At 56.5% G+C, this 24079-nt stretch overlaps 2 protein-coding genes across 2 annotated transcripts; one reads left to right on the top strand and one right to left on the bottom strand.

The window, feature by feature from the left end:
- The first annotated feature begins 299 nt into the window (after window positions 1-299).
- On the top strand, window positions 300-4355 carry LOC310689150 (avidin-like). Its single transcript, XM_083466368.1, has 4 exons — window positions 300-457; window positions 1043-1256; window positions 1457-1577; window positions 3655-4355. Exons 1-4 carry the CDS (start codon window positions 332-334, stop codon window positions 3686-3688), a joined length of 495 nt encoding a protein of 164 aa, XP_083322494.1. The 5' UTR covers window positions 300-331; the 3' UTR covers window positions 3689-4355.
- Window positions 4356-4659: 304 nt separating this feature from the next.
- GBA2 (glucosylceramidase beta 2) lies at window positions 4660-23985 on the bottom strand. The gene is made up of 17 exons (XM_083466350.1): window positions 23653-23985; window positions 22495-22586; window positions 22172-22287; window positions 21754-21972; window positions 17779-18018; window positions 16754-16856; window positions 16500-16653; window positions 15280-15405; window positions 13838-14016; window positions 13432-13536; window positions 13069-13176; window positions 10969-11120; window positions 10758-10864; window positions 7055-7197; window positions 6818-6933; window positions 5477-5668; window positions 4660-5386 (listed from the first exon to the last, which is right to left on the bottom strand). Exons 1-17 carry the CDS (start codon window positions 23898-23900, stop codon window positions 5141-5143), a joined length of 2646 nt encoding a protein of 881 aa, XP_083322476.1. The 5' UTR covers window positions 23901-23985; the 3' UTR covers window positions 4660-5140.
- Between the last annotated feature and the right edge of the window lie 94 nt (window positions 23986-24079).

The raw sequence follows: 24079 nt of genomic DNA, 5'->3' as shown, positions 1-24079 counted from the left end.
TTCACTTGTTTTCAACTTTTTATGATTTTACTGTATGGTTTTATATTGTCCTAAACAGCTGTGGTATATTTCTATGGTACAGCAGTATACGAATATATATATCTATAAAGAAATAAGCAAATAAATAGATAACGGTGCCTGTTGGCAGGTGGTCGAACATCTTTCCTGGCGGGGGGGGGGGGAGATGTCCGAGATGCCTCTGCCAGCCCCTGCGCCCTCTTGGCACCGGTCTCCGCGCCGCGCCCACCTGACTTGCGCAATTGCCCCCCCCCCGGCGCTATAAGAGGGCGGCCGCCGGCTCGACGGGGACATTCCCTTCCTGGCATCGAGGATGGCGCAGCGCACGGTCTCTCTCGGCGGCCTGGCAGGCTTGGCGCTCCTGGGCGCCCTTCTCGCCCTCTCGCCAGCCTATTCGCTGGCGCTGGACGTCCAGAGGAAAAGCCAGGCTCCGGCCAAGGTAGGGCCAGGCAGAGGCGAGCCAAGGAGGACGGGGCGGGCAGGCGGCCGTGCAAGTGGCGCCGGCTGCAGTCGGAGAGATCTCCGCATCTGGGCAGAGGGGCTTCGGTGGTCTCCGCCTCGCTCTCCCCTCTGCGAAAGAGACCTGCGGCAGCGCCTCACCGGAGGGGCGGAAAACGAAGCCCCCGTCAGGGCGCCAAGGGGGCGGAGACATCGGGGCGCCTCCCGGCGCGCTTGTGGGGCAGGGCGGGCTGCCGCTGGCTTCCCTTCCTCTGGTTTAAGGCTCCTTCTTTCGCAGGGTCTTAATTTCTGACCTGCAGCTGCGACAGGCGCCTTGCAGGGGGTTGCTTCGGGTGGGATTGGAAAATGTTGCGGAGAGGGAGGCAATAAAAATGTTGCGGGGCGGGGAGCTGGAGCAGGCGCGATATTCACGGGGCGCAAGGTGGCCCCTGGGGTCTCCGCGCCCGCTTGCGTGCGGCCGAGGGGTCCCTCTCTGATCTGCTGGGGAGTCGCCTTTGGGGCTGGACTTGATGACCCTCTGGGGTCCCTTCCCCCTCTCCCTTCTCTGACCCGCTCCTCTCCGCAGTGCAACCTGGCGGGGACGTGGGTGAACGATCTGGGCTCCAAGATGGTCATCGGGACCACCAACGAGGACGGCCAGTTCTCCGGCTCCTACCTGACCGCCGTCTCGGCTGCCACCGACGCCGCCATCCGGGAGTCGCCTCTGCACGGCAGGCAGCACCACACCAACCGGCGCGCCCAGCCCACCTTCGGCTGGACCGTCAGCTGGTCCTTCTCCGGTAGGCGGGGGGCGGGAGGCACGAGCCCCGCGGGGATAGAGAGGGGTCCGAGCAGCTCCGTGGACGGAGAAGGGAAGGGCCCCAGTCGCTCTTCCCGGTCATGCGGTGGCTTCTGGGGCTGGGCAGTCCCCCCCCCCCATGCCGCCCCTGAAGACCCTCGGCGCCGGCCCACCGACCTCCCTCTCTCTGCCCCCTCGCAGACTCCACCACCGTCTTCGTGGGGCAGTGCTTCGTGGACGAGAAGGGCGAGGAGACCCTGGAGACGACGTGGCTGCTGCGGGAGGAGGTGGCGACGCACGCCGACGACTGGAAGGCCAACCGGTAAGCGGCCCGACTGGGGAGGGGGTCCCCCCCAGCCATTAAAACAGGCAGGCGAGACCCTCAAGGGGCGGAGGGGCGCCGTCGGGGCTGAGCATCAGTTCCCTCCCTTTCAGGATCAGAAGGAGAAGCAGCTCTTCCTAGGAAGGCTCCCGCTCTCCCCTGCGCTTCCCAGCAGATCTCAGGGGCCATTCAGCTCCCTCCGCCCCCGAGAAGCGGGGGGGGGGGCAAAACCCCCAGCTCGACTCCCATCGGTCTCCCTCCCAAAGAGGGTATCCCCACAATCCCCAAAACGCTATCCTGCCAGAGGCCTCCAGGAACTCGCTTGACTTAGCCCAGTCCGCGAGAGCTCGGCGCTGAATTGGGCTCCGTCTCAAATCCGCTTTGCTATCGGCCAAGGAATGCCTTCAGCCTCTAACTAGGAAACTGCAGCCCATGATGCCCTCAGAACACGCGGCTTGCTTCCGAAGAATTCAACCTTAAATTTGGAGCGCGGAACCCTCCTTGCCTCACCTCCAACGCGCATCCACGACTGGTCTTAATTTTATTTTAACCTGGGGGGCGGGGAGAGAATACAACTGCTTACTAACCTTAGGTGATGTACACCTCCTCCCCAAGCAAGCAAGCAAGCAGCTAGACGAGCCGGACAGAACATCAACCGAACGAGGCGTCTGACTAGCCTTCCCGCAGCAAAAGTGCTTTCAGCTGCCCGCCTCCCGTTAGTAGGGAAGGCATTGGGAAGCCCCGCGATGCCGCGAGAGCACTTGGGGAGGGGGCGCCATGCAAAATGGTCCAGGAGGCCAGTGCTCTTGAGAAACCCTGTCCCAAGAGGCGAAGAGCTTTGCAAATTCTTAGCCCAGCCCAGGGACGGCATTTCCTGGACCAGCCGCAAAGGGGTGCCTCGCCTCACACGGGGCTTAGGAGCAAGATCCTCTCGGAATCCCCCGCCTGCAGGGCGGCGACCAAGGCACCCCAAGAGCAAAAACAGCCCCCACCGCACCCGCAGAAGCCAGCAAAAGGTTCTCCGAGGCCAGTTCACAAAGGTTGCTCCAGGAGCCCCGTCAGCGGGTAGGACAGCCCCATCCCGGTCTTGGCTATGGAAACTCCTCGCCCAGAGAGCTTCCTCTATCCTGGGGGGGATTCCAGCTGTTTATATTAACCCCCCCAGGTCTTAAGGGGGCGAGTGTCCTCTGCATCCTGATGGCACCACAGCCCAGAAGGTGGTCCTGCCAACCAAAGACCCCTTGGCTCGCCCCTCACAGAGCGGGAGCTCTTTCTGTGGTTTAGGGTTAGCCCAAGAGTTGCCGTCAGGGCAGAGAAGGGCTTTTGTGCCGCTAACAGCTGTGTGGCAGGCAGGAATCCAACAGGTCACTCCTTTTTACTATAGAAAAACACCAGGAAATATTCGCCTTTTGTTATCTGTCAGGGAACTTGGTCCGTGAGTCAACAGCCCCTCCATTCCTCATCCCTGCCAGGGGCCAAAGAGGAGCCCCCCAGGTTGAAACTCCAGCTGCAGAGAATCCCCACCCCATCAGCCACTGGAGCCAACTCCAGGGGGCCATGACAAGAATACATTTGTGGGTCTGGGCCCCCACAAAGTCAACGGGCAAAGTTGAAGCCCTTCACTGCAGGCCCCCACAATCTTCAGCAGACCTGGGACTGGCCTTCTCCCCACTGCCCGGCTCAATATCCCGTGGGGGCAGGCCTACAAGTGAAGCAGGGCTGCTGCAAACATCTCCCTCTGACTGGCTTGTGGGGAGGGGGGCTTACCCAACAGCAGGACAGCCCCCTCACTGCCTTGGGTGAAGAAACGGGGGCTGGCAGCTCTATGCCCCAGTCCATGCTTGCTTGCAAGGGGGCCGCCCGGGAGGCCATTGCTCGGCTCCTGGCCCATTCTGGTGCCACTGCTGAGGGCGCACGTGGAGGAAGAGGGCAAGGCTGGCAGCTCAAGGGGCCGTGGGCACAGGGAGGCTCATCCACAGACACTGAAGCCAGTCCTGGCCCCTGACCCACAAGGCACCAAAATCAGTGAAGGGCATTTGCTGGACAATTCTCAGCCTCTCTCTCTCTTTCCTTGCAGTGTTGGCAAGAACGTCTTTGTACGTGTCAAATAACAAGGAACCAGGATCTGGGCCTGCTTCTGCTACTCATGCGTAGGACCAGCTAGAAGATGGCTCCCCCTCCCTCTGCACTCCACCAGCACTGCCCCTCTGGCCTCTTCTATGGGGAAGGACAAAAATCCCCCCCCCCAGGGGTTGTCTGTGCGCGCACGTATGTTGTGTGTCTTCCTTTCGGTCACTCCCCCACCAGTTTGGCCAAGAGTGGGTCAAGAAAGGCTCACCATCGTACTCACTAGAGCAGGGGTCAGCAACCTAAGGCCCATGGGCCACAAGCGACCCACAGGGGTTGTTTACCAGCCCACGAGCTGCCCCCAAATTGAGCCGTCTGCTTGGTGAGTGCCCCCGCGCTGCGCTAAACCAACACAGTGCGAGGACTCACTTCTGTGGCACCAGAAATCGCGTCTGCGCAGACTCCGGCCATTGTGGCCATGGAGATTTCTCTGCTGGAGTGAACCGGCCCAGGCGAGGAAAACCTTGCCGACCCCTGCGCTAGAGAGGGCATTTGGTGGGGGAAACGTCTGATGCAGCGCTTGCCAATAGTTTATTCACTGTGCTTCCTCGGGGCTTTTTATTGGCCTTTCTGTATTCTTAAACTTTCTTTTAAATTCTCTGTCTCATGGGCTGATGACCAAAAAACCAATAAAGAAACTTTTCCACCATTGTCAATGAGAAATCACTCTCAAGGCTAGCCTACTATTTGCGCATTGGCATCCCAGAGGGGAGCCTGACCCCACCCCACGACCCCCGGAGAAGGCCGAGAGGCAGGCACTCCCTGGAAACACAGAGGATCACTGGGGGGGGGGCAGGACGTTGATGCAGCCCCCTCCCCACATTTAGGGAACAGACCCAGCAGGCCAGGTAAGCCCCAGGAATGGCCAGGGGGGAGGGAGGTCAGCCCCACCCCCTAAAAGCACGCCGGGAGCAACAGACATCCGCCCACAAAAATACACAGAGAGCCCCCCCCATGCCAACAACTGTTTATTTTAAATTAAAATTATTCTGCATCTAAAAATAACTCTGGGGCAGCCCCCAGATTGTACAGAGCTTGATTGTGTGCAAATCAATCGTAGGAGAGAAAAGGGGGGGAAGCAGGTGGTGAAGGGCCCCTTCCTCCACCCCCCCTTGAAAATGGAGCACCGCTCCTCTTGTGAACTGGGGGGGGGCGGGGGCGGGCAGGGATACCTGCCACTGACCCCCAAGAGGAAAGGGCAGTCAGAAAGGGGGGGGGCAGAGAAAGATCCTTCATACACACCGTGCAGCAACAAGACACCCCCCCCCCGCCGGGGAGCGGCTCAGCCATGCAGGGCCCCCCACATGCTTAAGAACACCAAGGGGGGGCCTTGCCCAACAGGGAGGTGGCAGCAGCCCCACCCACAGGCCCCTCCTTCCTGGCTGGCCAGTTGTGGGACCCCCACGCCTGCAGTGGGAGGGAGGGAGGGAGCCGCTTCATGGGCTCACGGTGATGGGGGGGTCAGAGGCCTCTGAGGAAGCGGGGGGCGCCTGGGCCTCCCTTGCCCCCCTGCGCTCCAGGGCCAGCTGCATGCTCCAGATGCTGAGGGGGCGCATGTAGGCCAGCGAGCGATAGACCCTCCTCTGGCAATAGGCCTCGGGGGTCTGGAAGGCCATGCCCAGCCTCTCCCACACCGTCCGGTAGCAGCCCTCGGCCGTGCGGAAGCCCTCCTGGACCAGCCCCTGGAGGAGGAGGAAGAGGAGAGGGGGTGAGAGCCAGCCCCCAAGCCCGCCTCTCTTGCCCGCCCATCCCAGCGCCCACCCCCCGCTCACCTCCTGGATCATGGTGGCGGCCAGGGCATACACTACGCCAACCCAAACCTCGTCCGACTGGACGCTGGAGCGGTCCGGGACCCCGCTGGGACGCATGCCATTGACGGCGCCCATCGTCCCCTGGGAGAAGCCCATGACGTTCCGCTCAAAGATGGTCTTCAGGGCGCTCAGCACGTGGCTCTGGGGGAAGACCTGCAGGGAGGGAGAGCAGCGGGGACCCCCAAGGGCCATCTAGTCCAGCCCGTCCGGCAATGCGGGAGGGGCAGAGGGAGGGGGGGCAGGACTCTGCCCCCTCGCTTTGCTTCTATTCTGCATTTTGTCTTTTGACTGTCTGTTTTTATGCTGCGAACCGCCCCAATATCTTCAGATGAAGGGCGGCATACAAATCTTAATACTGTATTTTTCTGTGTGTTAGATGAGGCTTTTGACTCAAAAATCATGTCAAAAAAACTGGGGTCGTGCTGCTGCAGGCGGAAAATGATCTAGGGAGTGTTTCCCACCCACAGCGGCAAGGGGGTAGAAGCTCAACAATCTGGGGGCATCTCCCCTCACTTTCTTAAAACGGAGTCCCCAAAAATAGGGGGTGGCTTATACATGGGGGCGTCTTATAGACGTGAAAAAACGGTAAATAATATTAATAATTATAGTTATTATTCATATGCTGTCTGTCTGACTGGGTTGCCCCAACAAGGTATTAAACCCACAAGCCCTGAACAACGGAGGTCCAGGGTCCCTGAGCCCTTCTGTCCCAGTTCAGCCACTAAGATCATCTGCTGATGGCAGTATAAAACAGCCTTCAGTGCAGGGGTCAGCAAACGTTTTCAGCACTGGGCCAGTCCACTGTCCCTCAGGCCTTGTGGGAGGCCAGACTATATCTTTAAAAAAATATGAATGAATTCCTATGCCCCACAAATAACCCAGAGATGCATTTTAAATAAAAGGACACATTCTACTCATGTAAAAACATGCTGATTCCCAGATCTTCCGCAGACCGGACTGAGAAGGCGATTGGGCTGGATCCGGCCCCTGGGCCTTACTTTGCCTACCCATGCTTTAGGGTCCTCAACCAAGTCCTGTGGAACTCTCTGCCACTGGAGATTCAGCAGGCGCTTTCCCTGCACAGGGCTGCTTTCGGGTGTCTTTTGAAAGTGATCTGATGTGAGCCTCCAAGAGGGTGCCTGACCCCCCACCAACCCCTGGGAAAAGGAGGGGAGTCCCTCCACAGGCTGACCCTCCACTGCCATGGAAGCTGACCAAGGATGACTCCCTGCGTCCTGGTGGGACCCTGGCGACTGCGGACCAGCCCCCTCCCCCTCTGGGGACCCTCCTTGCCCTCCTCACCTCAGACTTGCCCTCTCCCAGGCCGCAAGCGCGGAGGAACCACTGCCCAGCCAGCTGGTCAGACATGATGCTGTCCGAGGAGGTGCTGTTGCTGCTGTCGTAGTTATAGTACTTCCCTGGAGGAGAGGACGAGGGAGGGTGATCCCAGGCGGGAGAGAGACGCCTGCAGACATCCCAGAGCCCCCCCCCCCGCTCACCCCCGGAGAAGGCAGGCAGGCAGGCCTTTGCCCCACGCACCGTTCCAGAGCAGCTTCTCAAAGGCCGCTGTGCCCTTCGCCAGGATGGCAGAGTACGTCTGCCGGGCATCCTCCTCGCCCAGGAGCTGCGCCATCTGGCACATCATGCTGAGAGCCGCCAGCCACAGGCTTCCGCAGTAGGAGCTGCCAAAGCAAAGGAGGAGGAGGTTGGCGGGAGCCGTGGGGAGCCCTCCTGGCTGGGAAACCGGGGCCCACGCTGGGGCCACCACCAGAAGGGGGGCTGGAGGGCAGAGCAGCTCTGGGGCTTTGGGGTCCTCAGACCGGTGGGCTGCAGCTGAGGAGGGACTCACTGCTCAGGCCTCTTGCTGTGTCTCGCCAGAGGGGGGCGCTGTTGGCTATTTGCAGATTAGTTGCGCTGCAGAAAGCGTGCTGGGGAGACCAAACATTACAAGGAACGCAAAATAACTTTTGCTAGGTTTTAATAATAAAAACAAAAACTCCTTTTACCTTAATTATAATATATCAATAAGCATGACCCATCCACCAACCCAACCACCAGGGTACTGAGAGAGCTAGGTGCTGCTCTTTGTATACTATACCCAACAGCTTAATTAACATAACTTAACAGCACCTGCTAGGGACGCGGGTGGCACTGTGGGTGTTTTAAACCTCAGAGCCTAAGACTTGCCCATCAGAAGGTCGGCAGTTTGAATCCCCGCGATGGGGTGAGCTCCCATTGCTTGGTCCCTGCTCCTGCCAACCTAGCAGTTTGAAAGCACGTCAAAGTGCAGGTAGATAAATAGGTACCCCTCTGGTGGGAAGGTAAACGGCGTTTCTGTGAGCTGCTCTGGTTCGCCAGAAGCGGCTTAGTCCTGCTGGCCACATGACCCAGAAGCTGTACGCTGGCTCCCTCGGCCAGTAAAGTGAGATGAGCGCCGCAACCCCAGAGTCGGCCACGACTGGACCTAATGGTCAGGGGTCCCTTGACCTTTACCCGCACCTGCTGTACTGCTTCAGAGCTGTAAAACTAGGTCACGTTATTTGCTTTGGCCCTTAAAAAAATACACATCTTGTGGAACAATAATGAACCTTCAAATTTAAAGAGACCATTGAACAGGTGCTCAGTGGCCAGAGAGAGACCAGCCCCCTGGCAGATCTCTTTGCAGAACGGAGCAGGCTGTGGGGACAGATGCCAGCCATGCCCTGGGCCCAACCTCTCTTGCGGCCGGGAGGGAACAGGGCTGCATCTGCCCCCTCCTCTGTGGCCTGATCCAGGCAGCCAAGGGGGCAGTTTGGGCTGCCAAAGGGAGAGCGCCTGCCTGGCACTCTCTCTTGCTGGGCAAAGAGGGGCAATTCTCTTGCTGGTTGGTTTTCAGGCTCATCCACAGAGGGGCCAGGCAGCTCTGCTGGGTCCAGCTACCCTGATAAAGTGCGGGAGGGGCAGCCCCCAAATCTCCGAGCACCAGGGAAAGGAGCCAGCCCTGTTCCCCCCAGACTCAGACACACCCTCCCTCCTGAAGGCCACCCACAATCTACAGGCCAAAGCCCCACATGGCAGCTCTGGCACTCGGGGGCTGGAGGTGCCAGCTGTCTGTCAACTGAGGACTTGATTCGTACATGGTGCCTGACTCCTAGACAGGGGTGCTGAGAATAGAGCAGGCGTCAGCAAACTTTTTCAGCAGGGGGCCGGTCCACTGTCCCTCAGACCTTGTGGGGGGGATGGACTATATTTTGGGGCAAAAAATGAATGAATTCCTGTGCCCCACAAATAACCCAGAGATGCATTTTAAATAAAAGGACACATTCTATTCATGTAAAAACGCGCTGATTCTCGGACTGTTCGTGGGCCGGATTTAGAAGGCAATTGGGCCGGATCCGGCCCCTGGGCCTTAGTTTACCTACCCATGGTATAGAGGGCAGAGGGAGCTTCAACCCCCTCAATATTTAGGAGCAGGGGGCTCAGCACCCCATATATTGAGGGGGGCTTCCACCCACCACCACGCTGGGCACCATCCCCCTGCCCTGCTGAGTGCTTGGCAGCTGGGCAGGACGGGCAAGGGTGAACATCACCCTCCGTGTGCCCCTTGCTCACCGCAGCCGCTCTCTGGCCCTCAGGTTAGGCTTGACCCAGGAAGGGTCCTGCTGCGGACGGCAGCCTCTCTCTGCTGTGGCACAGCTGCGCAAGGGGCAGCCCAGCTGAAAAGAGGGGGGCACCTCACTGCTGCTGCCAGCTCTCCACTCCCAGGAAGCTTCTTCCCCCTGGCACATGGGAGCCAGGCTCCAATGGGGGGCTGTGGGGGAGACACCTGGTCATGCCCCCTCCAGAAAACGCGCCTGGTGGATGGTGGGCCAAGTGGTCTGGCCAGGTTGGGGGGGCGTCATGCATGTGATGTCATGCACACGTGATGCCCCCCCCACTCTGATGTTAAATAAGTTGGAGTTCTTGTTATTAAATATACCAAGAAAAAAGCACACCAAGAACTCAGGTCAATGTAAGTTTCAATAGTGGGAGTGGCCCCTACTCACAAATCAATATAAAAAAATTCCTTCCAGTAGCACATTAAAGACCAACTAAGTTAGTTCTTGGTATGAGCTTTCGTGTGCATGCACACTTCTTCAGATACACTGAAACAGAAGTTGCCAGATCCTTCTATATAGTGAGAAGGTGGGGAAGGGTATTACTCAGAAGGGTGGTGGGAATGGGAGATTGTTTTGCATTCCTGCCTTGTTTAAACATCAAATCTGTGCCATAATCTGTTCCAGTTGCTGCCTCCCAGGCACCCAACACACCTCTGGTGTATTTATTTATTTGGGTTTCATTTTATGTCTGTACTTGTTCAACTGCGGTCTCTAATTGCATATGGATTCTGCATGTTGTCATCAGATCCTGTGTAATGACACTGCATTTTGCAGATTTTTTGAAAATTAATAAAAATATTTTTAAAAACTGAGGAGGGGGCTCTCTAGTCAGTTCATGCATAAGACTCTGTGAAAGGATTGTGTGGAACTGTAACAACCCTTCATGTGGATTACAGTGGTCCTCGGGTTACAGACTCTTCAGGTTACAGACTTCACTAACCCAGAAATATTACCTCGGGTTAAGAACTTTGCTTCAGGATGAGAACAGAAATCGTGCTCCGGCGGCGCAGCGGCAGCAAGAGGCCCCATTAGCTAAAGTGGTGCTTCAGGTTAAGAACAGTTTCAGGTTAAGAACGGACCTCCAGAACGAATTAAGTACTTAACCCGAGGTACCACTGTATTGGACTCTGTGACCAGACAGGTGGAATAGACACTATTACACGGATGGACCTTATGAATGAACTGACTAGAGGATGAACTGATCCACGGGGTCTTCTGCTTTTTTTGCTGAACTTTATGAGGCTTCTGTTGGAGTCTATAGTTTGATACAATGAACAGTATACCTTATTTATTCAAAAGTACAGCCGGTTACGCCTTGTGTGTTTATTGAATATGTTTCACATAGCCATAGGTTTGTTGTTCTTGTTTTGCCCTCTCAGCCTTGGCAGCCGTTTTGGCAGAGGGAGCCCCTCTCCCTTCAAAGCGCAGCCCCTCCCCGCCAGATGCCCGCCTGGGCCTGCCCAAAAATTGACCACTCTGCCAATGCAACCACCTGGGAGTGTTGAGCCCAGCTCAGAACTTGGCCAGCGCAGCCCTCCTCAAAGAATCCCGGTTGGAAAGGGCCTCCCAAGGGTCATCCAGCCCACCCCCTCCCGCCTGCTCACCTGGCGCCCGTCACCACCCAGGCGTCGTAGGTCTGGTCGGCGAAGCCAGAGTTCTCGATGAGACCGTCGCCGTCCTTGTCAAACTTCAGCTCAGACTCCATCACGGCCTGCAGGGAGCGGAAGGGAGGAGGTGGGGGGCGTTTGGGGCCTGCCCCCTGCCACGGCCCGCCCCAGCCTTGCCACCACCCCCCAGCCCGGCTCCTGGCGTTACCTGGCAGACGGGCCACATGTCCCGCAGGTAGGCAGAGTCCTTCGTGAGGTAGTAGTCGCGATACACCTGCAGCACAAACTTCAGGTTCAGGTCCTTCCAGGCGGCCGTGTCGTGGATCAGGTAGGCGTTGAGGTGCTGCCAGGGCTCGTCATCTGGGGGGGGGGGGGGAGAGAAGGGGGGAGAGTGAGGCCCAGGGGGTCCCCCTGCCAGTTGCCCCACCCCTGCACCCTTGGGAGTCTGCACCCAGGGCACGATTCGGGCACGCACCTGAGGAGGGCCGAGCAGAAAGAGGGCTGGCCAGGGAGAAGCAAAGGAGGAGGACCAGGGTGGGTAACAATCAATCGTGTCTTTTTAAAATAAAATTTAAAATCAGATTTTTAAAATTTAAATCTGATTTTTAAAATAAAATGCTTTCAGAAGGAAAATCTTTCCAAAGGTTTTCTGTTCAAGTTACATTATAGTCCAAAGGCTATTCATCAGGAAATAAGGATTTGTTTTAAGTTTTTTTATGTGTGCTAAAACTCAGTTCAAGTTGCTTTTTAAAAAAGAATCATTTAACTACATCAGTTAACAAACATGGATACATATGCTATAATGTTATTGTTTTAGTTAAACAAATTGTTTAAATTGTTATTAAGGAAATTATTGTTTTTCTCCAAAAAAGCACAGAAGAAAGCTGTCCAAATCTAAACAATTAACTTATTAAACCTCACTGTAATTTCATAATTCTCTTTCTATGTATTTCTAATAGTATAACCACATCAGTAATTTTTGATATAACTGTAAATACTACTCTGAAAATTTATTATTCCAAAAAGGAAACCTTCATCTGGTTGTAAATATTAAGATTGTACCAGCAAGGAGGAGTCTTTCTGCAAAAAATGATTGAAACCAAGTCTTACTGACTAGTGATCGAAATTGTGATGGAAATTTTGATTTAAATCAAATCCACCCTGAGGAGGACCCCCTCCAAGCGTGTCTCAGGCCCCTCTGAAGGCAGAGGCAGCCCCACGGAGAGAGGGCAAAAGTGCATAGAAAGAGGACCCCCTTTCACCCGAGATCAGAGGGCGCACAGGGGGGGGGGGCACCTGAGCTGGCGGTGAATGCCAAGAAGCAGCGGCAGCGGCTTAGGGCGGCTCTCAGGCCCCATCCTGCCTGACGTGGGGCCTCGACTGGAGAGCCAGGGAGGGGCAGCGGGTCAAGCGTTGGGCTACTGGGACCTGGGAGGGAGACCCGGGTTCCAATCCCCACTGGGCTATGACAGGAGAGTCTCAGACCAAATGTAAATGAAGGGCAAACAAGGCTCTTGGAACCGATGGTGGAGACGCTCTATGTACCTTTCCTTGTTTGTTTGTTTTGTAACACAAGAACTTCTTTAATAAAAACTGTTTTTTAAAAACAACAACATGGGGCCACTAAGCTCACTGGGTGTCTTGGGGGCCAATCGCTGCCTCTCAGCCTAGCCTCCCTCGCAGGGGTGTAAGGTAAAGGGACCCCTGACCGTTAGGTCCAGTCGTGGCCGACTCTGGGGTTGCGGCGCTCATCTCGCTTTATTGGCCGAGGGAGCTGGCGTACAGCTTCCGGGTCATGTGGCCAGCAGGACTAAGCCGCTTCTGGCGAACCAGAGCAGCGCACGGAAACGCCGTTTACCTTCCCGCCGGAGCAGTACCTATTTATCTACTTGTACTCTGACGTGCTTTCGAACTGCGAGGTTGGCAGGAGCAGGGACCGAGCAACGGGAGCTCACCCCATGGCAGGGATTCAAACCGCCGACCTTCTGATTGGCAAGCCCTAGGCTCTGTGGTTCAACCCACAGCGCCACCCGCGTCCCTTCGCAGGGGTGTAGTGGGGACTAAATGTGTGCAGGGAGAATTGCTGGCACCCCTTTGAGCTCCTGGGAGAAAAAGGTGGGATAGAAATGCAATACAGGAAATTAATGAGATGCGCCCCCAGCTGGAAGGAGGGTTCTCGGATCTGGCAAGTGGGGGCCGGGGGCCATCGCTGTGCCTGCGGCGAGATCAGCCTGAGCCTCTTTTGCCCGGGTGGGGGGCTGCCCTTTGCCCGGCGAGCGCCAGGGCGGCTCTGGAGGTGTGGCCTCACCAGGCTCCCCGATGTCGTGGGGCACCACGTTGCGCAGCTTCACTTGCGCCGTCTGCCCGCTCATCAGGTACATGCGCGGCCGGGTGTCCTCGCTCAGGATGGCGGCCGCTGCGGGAGAGAGAGAGGGGGGTCCATGGTTGAGGGGTCTCGCTCTCTCTTGCCCTCCCCCCTTTGGCTCAAGGGGCCTTGGCCTCCCCAGAAAAAGCCAAGGCCCAGGGAGAAGCGATGCCCTGCGCATACCCCCCCCGGTTCACCCCCGGGACCCGACTCCAGCAGAGGCCATCCTGTGGGGCGTTTTGGGGGGGGAGAGACGACTGGGAGGGGGTGGGCAGACGGGCAGAGGGAGGGGGGAGTCTCACCCACCCATGTCGTACTGCAGACTCAGCTCCAGTTTGGGCCACAGCATGGCGAGGGCGAAGGAGGCGTAGAAATGGACGTCGTAGGTGTTGTACATGAGGTACTCCTGGCCTGGAAGCAGCAGAGGGAAGCGGGCAGGTGGGCACCGGCGGAACTCCCGGCCCCAAGAATGCACACACCATACATCCAAAGAACTCCCCCCTTCCATAATCATGGGAACTGTAGTTTATGGGTGCTGGGAAGGGCAACTCCAGTTCCCAAGGTGCACATGCTTCAAATCTGTGGTGCCTCAGTCTGACCCCAGGCTGGGGGTGGCAAAGCCCCTCGTCCCCTTCCCTCTCCCCTCCTGCCATGGGCCACAGACCTCCCTCTGCCGCAGAAGCAACGGCAGCAGGAAAGTCCTGCCCCTTACCTTCCAGGTATGCAAACCTCCCATACTCCTTCAGGACGGCCAGGTGCTGGGAGAGGCCCAGGGAGGCCCCCAGGGCGGCCGCGGGGTCTTCCGGCTGAAGCTCCACCCACAGGGTCCCTCCGTCTGCCAGGAAATACAGCTCATTGAAGATGGCGGACTTGTACCAGGGGGGCAGGTCGCTGCAATGGGGGGCGGAAAGAAAGGCACTTGTACGTGGGCCCCCCAAGGAAGAGCCACGAGGGGGAGGACCCTCCTTTATCAGAGGCTGGACGACCCCCTGCCAGGTGCCGGGGGGGGGGAAAGAGATGATCCCTGGGACCCCGTTCCTACTCTGCAATTCTGGGATTCTGTCACAAGGAAGGAGGCACAGGGGTCCCCAAGCCCCCACCGGGGAGCAGGGCTAGAAATTCGCCAGGGGCCAGACATCTTGGCTACTGGCATGGGTCCAATCGCAACTACCCAGAGATTTCTGGGCACCAGGTTGGCAACTGCAGTTCAAAAACCTCTGCCTTAGTCCATAGTTCATGCCATTCTCACTGTGCGTCTTTCTCCCTCTTGCAAACTGGGACAAACAAATAATTTTATGAGCAAGTGATGGCCAAGCAATGTAGCTGAGAACATAGAACTGGAGAATTGGAAGCGACTTGGAGGGTCAGTTACTGGACCATAGGACGCGCCTTGTTTTAGAGGGGGAGAACAGGAAAAAACCATTCTCTCCCTCTCTGCGCAGCGCCCCTTCAGCGAAGCAGTAGGAGAAACGGAGCCCCTTCCATTTCTCCTCCCGCTTCGCTGAAGGGGCGCTGCGCAGAGAGGAAAAGCTGTGCAGCGCCTCTACAGTGAAGCGAAGCCAGGAGAGCAAGAGGGGTCAGTGCGCACCGACCCCTCTCGCTCTCCAGGCTTCAGACGGCTATCCGCAAGCCTTCGGAGCACAGAGGGAACTCCCGGAGCGCTTCGGAGGCTTTGCATTGCTATCGCTGAAGCCAAGGAGCCTGCATTCGCTCCACAGAACGCACACACATTTCCCCTTAATTTTTGGAGAGGAAAATGTGCGTCCTATAGAGCGAAAAATACGGTAGTTCAGGCACCTGCCGGGCAAACAGATGTTCTGTTGGGTTTAAGGGGCCATTTGGTGCCTAGCAGATATATCGGAGGGTCTTGCCCTATTAGGGAAGGAAAGGGAGCTGGGGGGGGAGGGCAGAGGGCCACACCACACTCAGGGAGGGGCAGGACTGTCCCATGGGGGCAGCTCATATCACGGACCCCCATGCGGGCTTGCAGACAGTCACTCGCTTGCCCTGGCCTGGGCCCTCTGGCCTGGTGTGGGTGCCTGAGCAGCCTGGCCAGGAGAACCCATCAGGCGGGGGAGCCCCCCCCCCCCTGGCCCTTCCTGGTGGCCAGGATCTGCTCCCGGCCTGTGGCTGCCAGCAGAGGGAGGGCTGTACCTGTTCTCCAGGATGGGGCGCTGCCAGGCCTCAATCTTCTCCTCCCACGCCTGGTAGCACGAGAGGGTGTAGTGAGACAGAGCCGGGCAGGCATCTCCCTTGCTGCCAAAGAAGCGCGTGTACCTCCTGAAGAGGAAGAGGAGGAGGAGGAGGAAGGCACATCAGGGCACCAGACTCAGCACTCGCCAGAAGCAGCAGGCAATGATTCCTGGACTAAACTCAGAAAAATAGCAGCAACTATTTGCTACAGGACACAAAAGAACAAAGTGAGCCAAGGTCACAGGCTGGGTCTAGTTATTTCCTGAGCCAACAGCTCAGCTCCCGCCTCTCCCTTGGTGAGCCTCGGCCTGGGAATCTCCCTGGTTTGGGGAGGGGTACAAGGGCAACTCCGGGGGGGGGTCTGCACAGAGCCCTGCTCAGTGGTTGGGGGGCGGTGCGTGGGTCACGGGGGGCTAAGGGAGGCCACAGCCAGGACGGTGGAGTCAGGATGAACCAGAGTCATTTCCTAGGAGGAAGACTGTGCCAACTGACCAGGAGGCCTGCAAACAGCAGGCAACAGCTGTGTCAACAAAAGGTGGCAGGTCGGGGGGGGGCTGGTTTCTCTCCTGCCTGCCTGCGTTGCCCCCCCCCAATGGAAAATGCCTCAGAGCAGGTTGGGAACAAAGGGGAGATGAGGCTCCTTACGCTGGACAGAAGGACATAGAAGAGCGCCAGCTGGATCAGGCCCATGGCCCCTCTGGGCCACCATCCTCTTCCCACAAGCAGGGATCCGAGTGCAAGAGCAACACTTTCCCCTGCGGGGGGGGGGGGGATTCAGAAGCATCACTGCCTCTGGCTGTGGGGAGCAGAGCAGTGCCCTTGATTGCCCAGTCCTAATCCTCCCCCATGAATTTCTCCAGCTCTCTTGGAAAGCCCTTCAGGTCAGGGGCCATCCCTGCCTCCTGAGGCAGAGAGTTCCACAGTTTAACTCTGCACTGCACGAAGGAGGACTTTCTTTCGGCATCCAGCTTCCCCGGGTGCCCACAAGTTCTCGTCACCCGGTCTGGGTGAGGCTGGGTGTGCCAGCTGAGCACACTGTGCTCAGATGGCCCCACCCGCAGCAGCACAATGCCTGGCCGAGAGGAGGCTGGAATCAGGCCCACCCTTGCCTCAGGTGATCCCTCAGCTATGAAGCCAAACCTTAAGAAATGTATCATCCAGCCACAGCATCAGGCGCTCACCTGCGGTGCTCCTTCTCTTTGGAGCCAAACCGAATGCAGGGCATATCCCAGGCCAAGGCAAACTCCAGCGTCGAGTGCCCGGAAGCTGGCACCGTGCAGGTGGCACACACAGCTGCTGCACAAGCCTCCCCCTTCTCCGTTGGGGGGCTTTTCCCTGAAAGAGAGAGCACACTCTTTGCACGTCAGGGCGCCTGGCCTTTTGCTCCCTCTCCGCCCCCTCTGTGCCACCCCCTCCTGGGGGGCCTGGGGCTCACCTGGAGGGGACGCCAGCTTGCCATCTGCCAGGAGGTCCTGCCACACTTCCTGCCCAGTGCCAGCAGGGTTGAATGTGGTGAGGTGGGTCACGGTGGTGCCTGCCTAGAGGGGAGAGCGAAGGAATCGAAACCCGGCCCTGTGGCAAAGACCGGGCGCCAAGGGAGGGGGCCAGCAGAAGGGCAGGAGGGATAGGAAGCCCAGCAGCCCAGAGTCCCACCTGTGAGACAGGTGAGTTGAGAGTGATCTGTGGGGGCCAGGTGGGATTGCTATGAGGAATTATGAAAAATGAAGCAAGCCACTGTGTCAGCAATGAAAGCATTGTGTTGACTGGGTTTGAGACATTGACAATAATTTCTGATCAAATCCCATAAGCCTCTGCATCTCTGCCCATCTTCTCTACTGTTCATTTTCTTTCTCTCTGCCTGACAGGCACGTATCAGCATTCTGAAACACAGACTGGTTGCTTCACCAGGCATCCTGGGCCATAAAGATAGAAGGCAGCTTTGATGTAGCTTTTGTTAGTCTAGGTAGATCTTAAAGGCCAGGAAGAGAGTTCACTAGGAGATGCTAAAGATGCCGATATTTCCTTGCCATCCCTCCTCTCCTGTTTACTGCTGTTTATGACCTCCAGGGTTTGCAAAAGGCCTTCCTCCTTGATCCCTCTTTTAGTTATCCTAAAAACGTGTATGCATGCTCAAAGTAGTTGTTGTAGTTAAAAGGAGTTCTCTGATCTAACTTTGCACCCACGTGGTGGGTTTTTTTGAAATGCTCAGAGGAAATCTGATTGGTTCTTACAAGCGCTGTGTTATAAGTTCTTTTGTTAATAAACGGGGCCTGGGCCAGGGTGTGGCGGATTATTATGGGCACTTCCTCCCAGAGCCTTGCTGGCCAAGCCTCGTGTGTATTTTATTAATCAGGGTCCAATCCTTCCTTGCCTTCGGAACGCAACAGTGATCTCCCCCACCAGGTCAGGAGGAGCTGGCCTCCCTCCGGACGTCCTCCCTGCACGATGCCCCCTCCTTACCTTCTCCCGGGCGGAGATGGCCAGCGTGTAGGGGTTCACAGGGAGGCAGTGGTGAAGCAGGACGCCCCGGACGCAGCGGCCGTCCTTCTCCAGGCAGAAGGGCTCGTTCCAGTGGCCCCCACTCCGGTCCCCCTTGGACTCGGTGCCATTCTGGAAGGTGAACATGAGGGAGACCTCCATGTCCTCCCCGCTCTGGTTCTCCACGTCCCAGAGGAAAGCCCCCACGGGCAGGCTGGTGTCCTGGAGGCGACAAAAGGCAGCGAGGGGGTCAGGGGCTGCAGAACGGAGGCTGTGTGGGGCAGGAAGCAGGGACAACCAAGCCCTTTCCGTCACCAGCATATTGATATGTACAGTAATATTGATTAAATATTGATATGTGCAGTAATATTGATTAAAAGTGTAATACAAAGGTAAGTAAGTCTCTACTTGCTTTATCAATCTTAATTTCAGCTTAAGAGCCATTTTAGTTTATTTGCCACTCACTGGTGATCATATATTTGGAACCTAGTCCTGGGTTTTTACTTTTTGACAAATACAAGTATTACCCTGAAGATCTATTGAGACATAGTCAGAACTATCAACCCCTCTCTTGTTAGCAACATGCTTGGTTGAGTTTGCATCCGTGGTTCTGGAATGGAGATAGGCTTCTCAGCTGTTTGATGAAGAGAGCATTGCTAGGCAGCACTGGAGGTAAGGATCTCCACTGTTTGCTTGGTATTCATACAAAAAGTAGAAGTAGTTACATTGGGCCTGCCACACTTGAGAACCAGCTAAACAAGAGAGAGACGTTTGTATGTCAAGATAACAGTAGACCAGGAAGTTTGAAAGAAATTGAAGTGAAAGAAATGGGTAAGTTTCAAGCCATCCTACAGAGATAGCATTGCGCTTGCCACACATGGCTTCTGGCATGTGAATTCATAGCTTGTGGCAAGGAAGGAAAAATTGGTTCGTCCCCCCCACACACATAGTTTTGGGTTTCTAAAAGATTAACGCACACCCCAGTATGCATACAAGAGCTGGTCAAATCAGAGTGTCTCTGCTGTTCACAGCGCTGCTGGCATTAGCAAAATGGCACAGCTCAGGGGTAGAGAACTGGGCCCAAAGTAACAAAAGGAATTTCAATAGGGGCAAAGTTTCAATAGGGCCCGCAGACTGTCTTGGCAGAGTGGTGCATGCTCTGGTTACCTCCCACTTGGACTACTGCAGTGCGCTCTACCTGGGGCTACCTTTGAAGGTGACCTGGAAACTACAATTAATCTAGAATGCGGCAGCTAGACTGGTGACTGGGAGCGGCCGCCAAGACCACATAACACCGGTCTTGAAAGATCTGCATTGGCTCCCAGTACATTTCCGAGCACAATTCAAAGTGTGCTTGGTGCTGACCTTTAAAGCCTCGGTCCAATATACCTGAAGGAGCGTCTCCACCCCATCATCCAGCCCAGACACTGAGGTCCAGCACCGAGGGCCTTCTGGCGGTTCCCTCCCTGCGAGAATTGAGGTTACAGGGAACCAGGCAAAGGGCCTTTTCAGTAGTGGTGCCTGCCCCGTGGAACGCCCTCCCACCAGATGTCAAGGAAATAAACAACTACCTTACTTTTAAAAGGCATCTGAAGGCAGCCCTGTTCAGGGAAGTTTTAATGTCTGATGCTGTATTGTTTTTAATATTTGGTTGGAAGCCGCCCAGAGTGGCTGGGGAAACCCAGCCAGATGGGCGGGGTATAATTTATTTATTTATTTATTTATTTTTATTACCAGCAAGGATGCAGGTTGCAGAACTTTAGGGCCAGCTGCTCTCTGCCTTGGGCTTAGAACTGCTCTTACGTAAAACAATCTGCATCATGAAACTGCCTCTAAACTGTCCAGTGGGAGCAACGGGCTCCTCTTCTTTTCCACAGGGCTGCCCTCTCCTGACCTGGCCCCGGGGTCTGTCCCAAACGGCACCCAAAGGAACAAGTTTCCAGCCTGCCTATCAGGAAAGAGTCACAGGATGTTGGACTGGGAGTTTCTGCCTCATTGTCTCAGTAAGACAATTAACGTTTCAGCGGTGGAGACACTGTTTGCTAGAGAAGTTATTCCAGCAGTTCTGGTTTCGGAGTGAAACCCCCAAACTTTCCGCAATCCTGGTCAACAGCGCTTTTGGAAAGGACGCAATGGAAGTGAGCAAGCCCTGAAAACTAGTATTTCAGGTCCCCGAAGATTCTTCTATCGCCACTTCCTCTACTTAAGGCATGTCATGATGCTAGTCCAGCGAGCCAGGGCTGCAATGTCACCTGTGAACTGAGCTGGAGGAGAGTCTGCCAATACTCTCTCTACATTATTATTATTATTATTATTATTATTATTATTATTATTATTACTCTCTCTACATTAGTGACAAATTTGCTTGGCACATGCTCATTAAAACTACCACATGTAGGTTTAATAAAGATACTAAAACCTGTTATGCCCTTCTTGGTTTGGAACAGCAGCTTGTGCCAAAACCACAAAAAGGGGTTTGTTGCCTTGGGCAGCTACTCAACCCTCTGAATGGAAGCCTTTTTGTTACGTATCTCAAATCAAGAGCTACCTAAAGAGAAATGGACATTATTTACAACAGTGGCAAGAATCTTGATTGCACAGTACTGGAAGACGGAAGAAATACCATCAAAGGAACAATGGCAAGAAAAACTGATGAGCTATGCAGAATTGGCTAAGCTAACGGACAAACTATGAGAGAAGGACAAAAAGGACTTCAAAAGAGTCTGGGAACCATTTACAGTTTATTTGCAGAAACAACAGAATGGACTTTATTCACTGGCAGGATTTGAATAATCATTCACAATTTCATTTGAGTAAGATATTTTAGAAAAACGATAAGGGATTTTATTTTCGTGTAGGAAAAGCAGGATACAAGAAATAAAACTAAATACCTCAGCAGAGGGGGAAGTCCAGAGGAGGGGAGGGAGAATAATTGTATATAACACGATGAATGAGATTTGTATCATTATTTGTTATAAAATTCAATAAATATTAATATAAAAAAATATGAATGGAAGCATAATTCCCCTTGCCTCTTCCCTTTCAGAGCAGCCACCAAGACCACCATCACCTCCGAGGGGAAGCGGCGTCACCTGAAGCCACCTGTCACCTGAGCCTTGCCTGCTTGTGGACCCTCACCAAGCCCGGCCAGCTGCTCCTGGCCCTCAGGGGTCCGAGAATGGCCCCCGCTCTGAGAGGGGGCCAGGGTCAAACACCCCCATGGGGGAGGGGGGAGCCTCAGGGTGCTAAAGAATTCACCCAGTGCCACGTAATCAGGAGGTGCTGGTTCAAGATACAAGCTGGGACTGGCCGGCCTTCCAGCTGCTGCCAGCCTGGGACACAGCCAGGGCCAGATTTACATATAAGCTCAACAAGCTATAGCTTAGGGCCCCACTCTCTTGGGGCCCCCCAAAAAATTTACATTTCCAAAACATAAGATAAAAAAGAAATAAAATAAAACCTACATACAGCAACCATGTTTTGTGTTGTGTAGGCTCCTCTGATGTAAGTCCTGGGCCCCGCCTGCTAGCCTGCTCCCTAAAATATCCCTGCTTTGCTCCTTTCTATATATAGGGTGCCAACATTCTGCATGGACTGGTTGCAGGGCAACATATGCAAATGGCTTGAGATACTTAGGTCCATAAATTGCCATAAAGCATATATTCAACACAAAAAACTGCAACTATTTGTTGTTGACAAAGCTGGACATACAAAGGGGCCCCATTACCTTCAGGAGCTGAGGGCCTCATCAAACCCAGCTGGTCCCAAAAACAGCTCTGCAAAGAGTTTCTCTCCAGAGAAAAGCATGCAAGAAAAGGATGAGCATGCAATGAAGGGCCATCAAAGTGAGCTGAAAGGCTCCCAGGTGCCCCCACCTCTCTTTCCCTGCCATGGAACAATGCAACCCATCACCCTCAGCCCCACAGAGGTACCTTCACAGGTACGGAAGAGGCTCACCTGGTAATCGTGAGGGATGATGGGGGAGACCTGCCGACAGGTGAGCACCACGTCCTGCCCGGGCAACTGGTAGACAGCCCAGGCACGAGGGTAGAGCGCGTGGTAGAAAGCGTAGTGGCCGCAGAAACCCCAGTTCCATTCTTGCAGGCGGCTGGGCTTCTCTATCGACAGCACCTGCTGGTAGACGGTCTGGCCCTTCCGGCGCAGGCAGACGGTGAACTGGTATGGGGGGGGGGTGGAAAGCCAGGTGAGGGGCAGCCTGAGCCCAGGGGAGCCAAGCCAGGGAAGGGAGGCAGGTTTCCGGCCAGCAAGGCAGCTGATCCGAGAGGGCAGAGAGTCCCAACACCCCCAGAGCCTCGGCCAGCCGCGCCCCCCAGGGGCACAGACCAGGAGGCTAAGTCCTTGCACAGCTACGCACCTGGTCAGCGATCACAGTCTTGTAGTGGTAGAGCCCCGGGTTCAGCTGCCACCGGCAGAAGTCCCCCCGCCAGCCTCGTGTGATGGTGCCACCGCCAAAACCCCCCAACGGGCAGCCTGTGGGGAAAGCGAGGGGGGCAGGCTGGTGAGCTCCAGCCCTGCAGGAGGCAGACCCTTCCTCTTTGCCAGGAAGCCAGGGCACTGGCCCAGCCAGGCCCTGAAAGACTCCTCCCTGCCTTCCACTGCAAATCCCTGGCTGGCTCTGCCCGGCACCCTGGGCACGGCTCCTTGGGCACAGGAGAAGCCAAGCACCGCCCTGCTCACCATAGATCTGGCGCAGGGGCTGGGAGTTGAAGAGGTTGATGAAGGGATGCTTCTTCTCCACGCGAGTCTTCCGGTACCACCACCTGAAGTACCTGAGGAGGGAGAGGCACACCTGGACGGTCAGGGCCAGGCTCCACGGAGGCATCTTAAAAACCTGGCCGGGCCCCCCCCCAGCTGTGCAAGCTATTCTTTCCATGCGCATGTGTGAGCCTGCACATTTATTATTATCACCATCATCAATTTATTTAGTTAGGCGCTGCCTTCATTGCTGACAGGGACTTCAGGCAGCTTACAGGTAAGAGTAAAGACATTTGTGACAAATCGACAAAAACAGAAGAAAATAAGATGACAAAGGCCCAGAACCAGCACACAGTTAAAGGATGGGTGGCATTCCTCTAAGTTAGGGCCATCAACTACAGTGGGTCTACCGGGAGTAAAACTAAACAAACTCCACCCAATGGAGTCCAGTCCCTGCAGAGGCCACGGGTGGCTTTCAAAGGGGACTGGGCTAAGTCACAGAGGCAGCTGGGCTTCCAAAGGCTTTTTGGGGGGGGGGGCTGTCAAGAGCACTGTTGGGGGCATCCTGTTGGGGTGCCGACTTAGCCAAGATGAGGGCGCTGGACCCCCGATTTGGCAGCCAGAGAGGCTTTCTTGTTTCTGAGTGCCAGCGGCTGGCAGCGCAGGAGGAGAGTGTTGCTGCAGCGCCCAGGTCCTGCTCGCGGGCACCAGGTTGGCCACTGCATAAGCAGGCTCCCGTGTCTGATGCAGCCCGTCGCGCCTTTGGACCCGGGGCAGCAGAAGAGGAGGAGGAGGAGGAGGAGGAGGAGGAGGAGGAGACCCCCTCGCGGCTCAAGCTCCGAAGGGAGACCCACCCCCGACCCCGCCGCTCCCCGTTTCTCCTGCCCGTCCAGAGTCCCCGGGGAAGGAGGCCCCGCTCCGGAGAAGCATCCAGGGCGCGGCTCCTCCGCCTCCGCCCGGAGGTCTTCCTTTCGCAGCTCCGGGAGCGCGCCCCGGGCACGGCGCCAGTGCTCGAGCCCGGCGGGGCTGCAGCGGGAAGCGGCCTCCCGCTCACCTTTGCCCGGGCGCGGCTCCCGACGGGGCGGCCCAAGGCGGCTCCCCCCCCCCCCCCCGCTGGGCTCCCCGCCGGCGGCCGCTGACCTGAGCGCGAGTCCGAGGTGCTTGACGGCGTCGGCGGCCGAGACGTCGGAGGCCTGGTAGGGCTTCCTGCGCTCGGCGAAGCGGTGCGCCAGGCACAGGCGCCAGCCCCAGCGGGGCAGCCCCCGGCCCGCCGCCGCCGCCGAGCCCTCGAAGGCGCGCATCAGCTCCGGCGTCCCGGGCGGGGAGCTCCCCCGACGACGGGCGCCCGGCCGGCCAACGCCGCTGCTCTCCTCCTCGGGGGTGGCCATCGGGGGGGGGGGGAGGCGGCGCCCAGCTGCGCGTGCCCGGCCGGCAGGGCCAGTCTGCGGCTCCCCGCTCGGCCTCGGCTCGGCCAGCAACGGACCTCCGCCTCCCGCCCCGCCCCCTGCCCGCCCGCCCGCCCGACGGGGCGGAGCAGCCAGAGGGAGCCGGCAACGGCGCGGCGGAG

This window comes from Podarcis liolepis, assembly GCF_965112155.1.
Source record: "Podarcis liolepis genome assembly, chromosome: 11".
NCBI classification, from domain to species: Eukaryota; Metazoa; Chordata; class Lepidosauria; order Squamata; family Lacertidae; genus Podarcis; species Podarcis liolepis.
Note: the sequence above shows the minus strand (reverse complement) of the source record. Positions and strands in the feature narration are given on the sequence as shown.

Excerpts from the sequence above, each read along its gene's own strand:
- LOC310689150 (XM_083466368.1), top strand. The coding sequence starts at position 332 with ATGGCGCAGCGCACGGTCTCTCTCGGCGGCCTGGCAGGCTTGGCGCTC. Across the intron at positions 458-1,042 it reads AAAGCCAGGCTCCGGCCAAG|TGCAACCTGGCGGGGACGTG; the intron begins GTAGGGCCAGGC and ends TCCTCTCCGCAG. Across the intron at positions 1,257-1,456 it reads CGTCAGCTGGTCCTTCTCCG|ACTCCACCACCGTCTTCGTG; the intron begins GTAGGCGGGGGG and ends GCCCCCTCGCAG.
- GBA2 (XM_083466350.1), bottom strand. The coding sequence starts at position 23,900 with ATGGCCACCCCCGAGGAGGAGAGCAGCGGCGTTGGCCGGCCGGGCGCC. Across the intron at positions 14,017-15,279 it reads CGCCCCATCCTGGAGAACAG|CGACCTGCCCCCCTGGTACA; the intron begins GTACAGCCCTCC and ends CCCCCATTGCAG. Across the intron at positions 5,387-5,476 it reads CCGCCACCATGATCCAGGAG|GGGCTGGTCCAGGAGGGCTT; the intron begins GTGAGCGGGGGG and ends CTCCTCCTCCAG.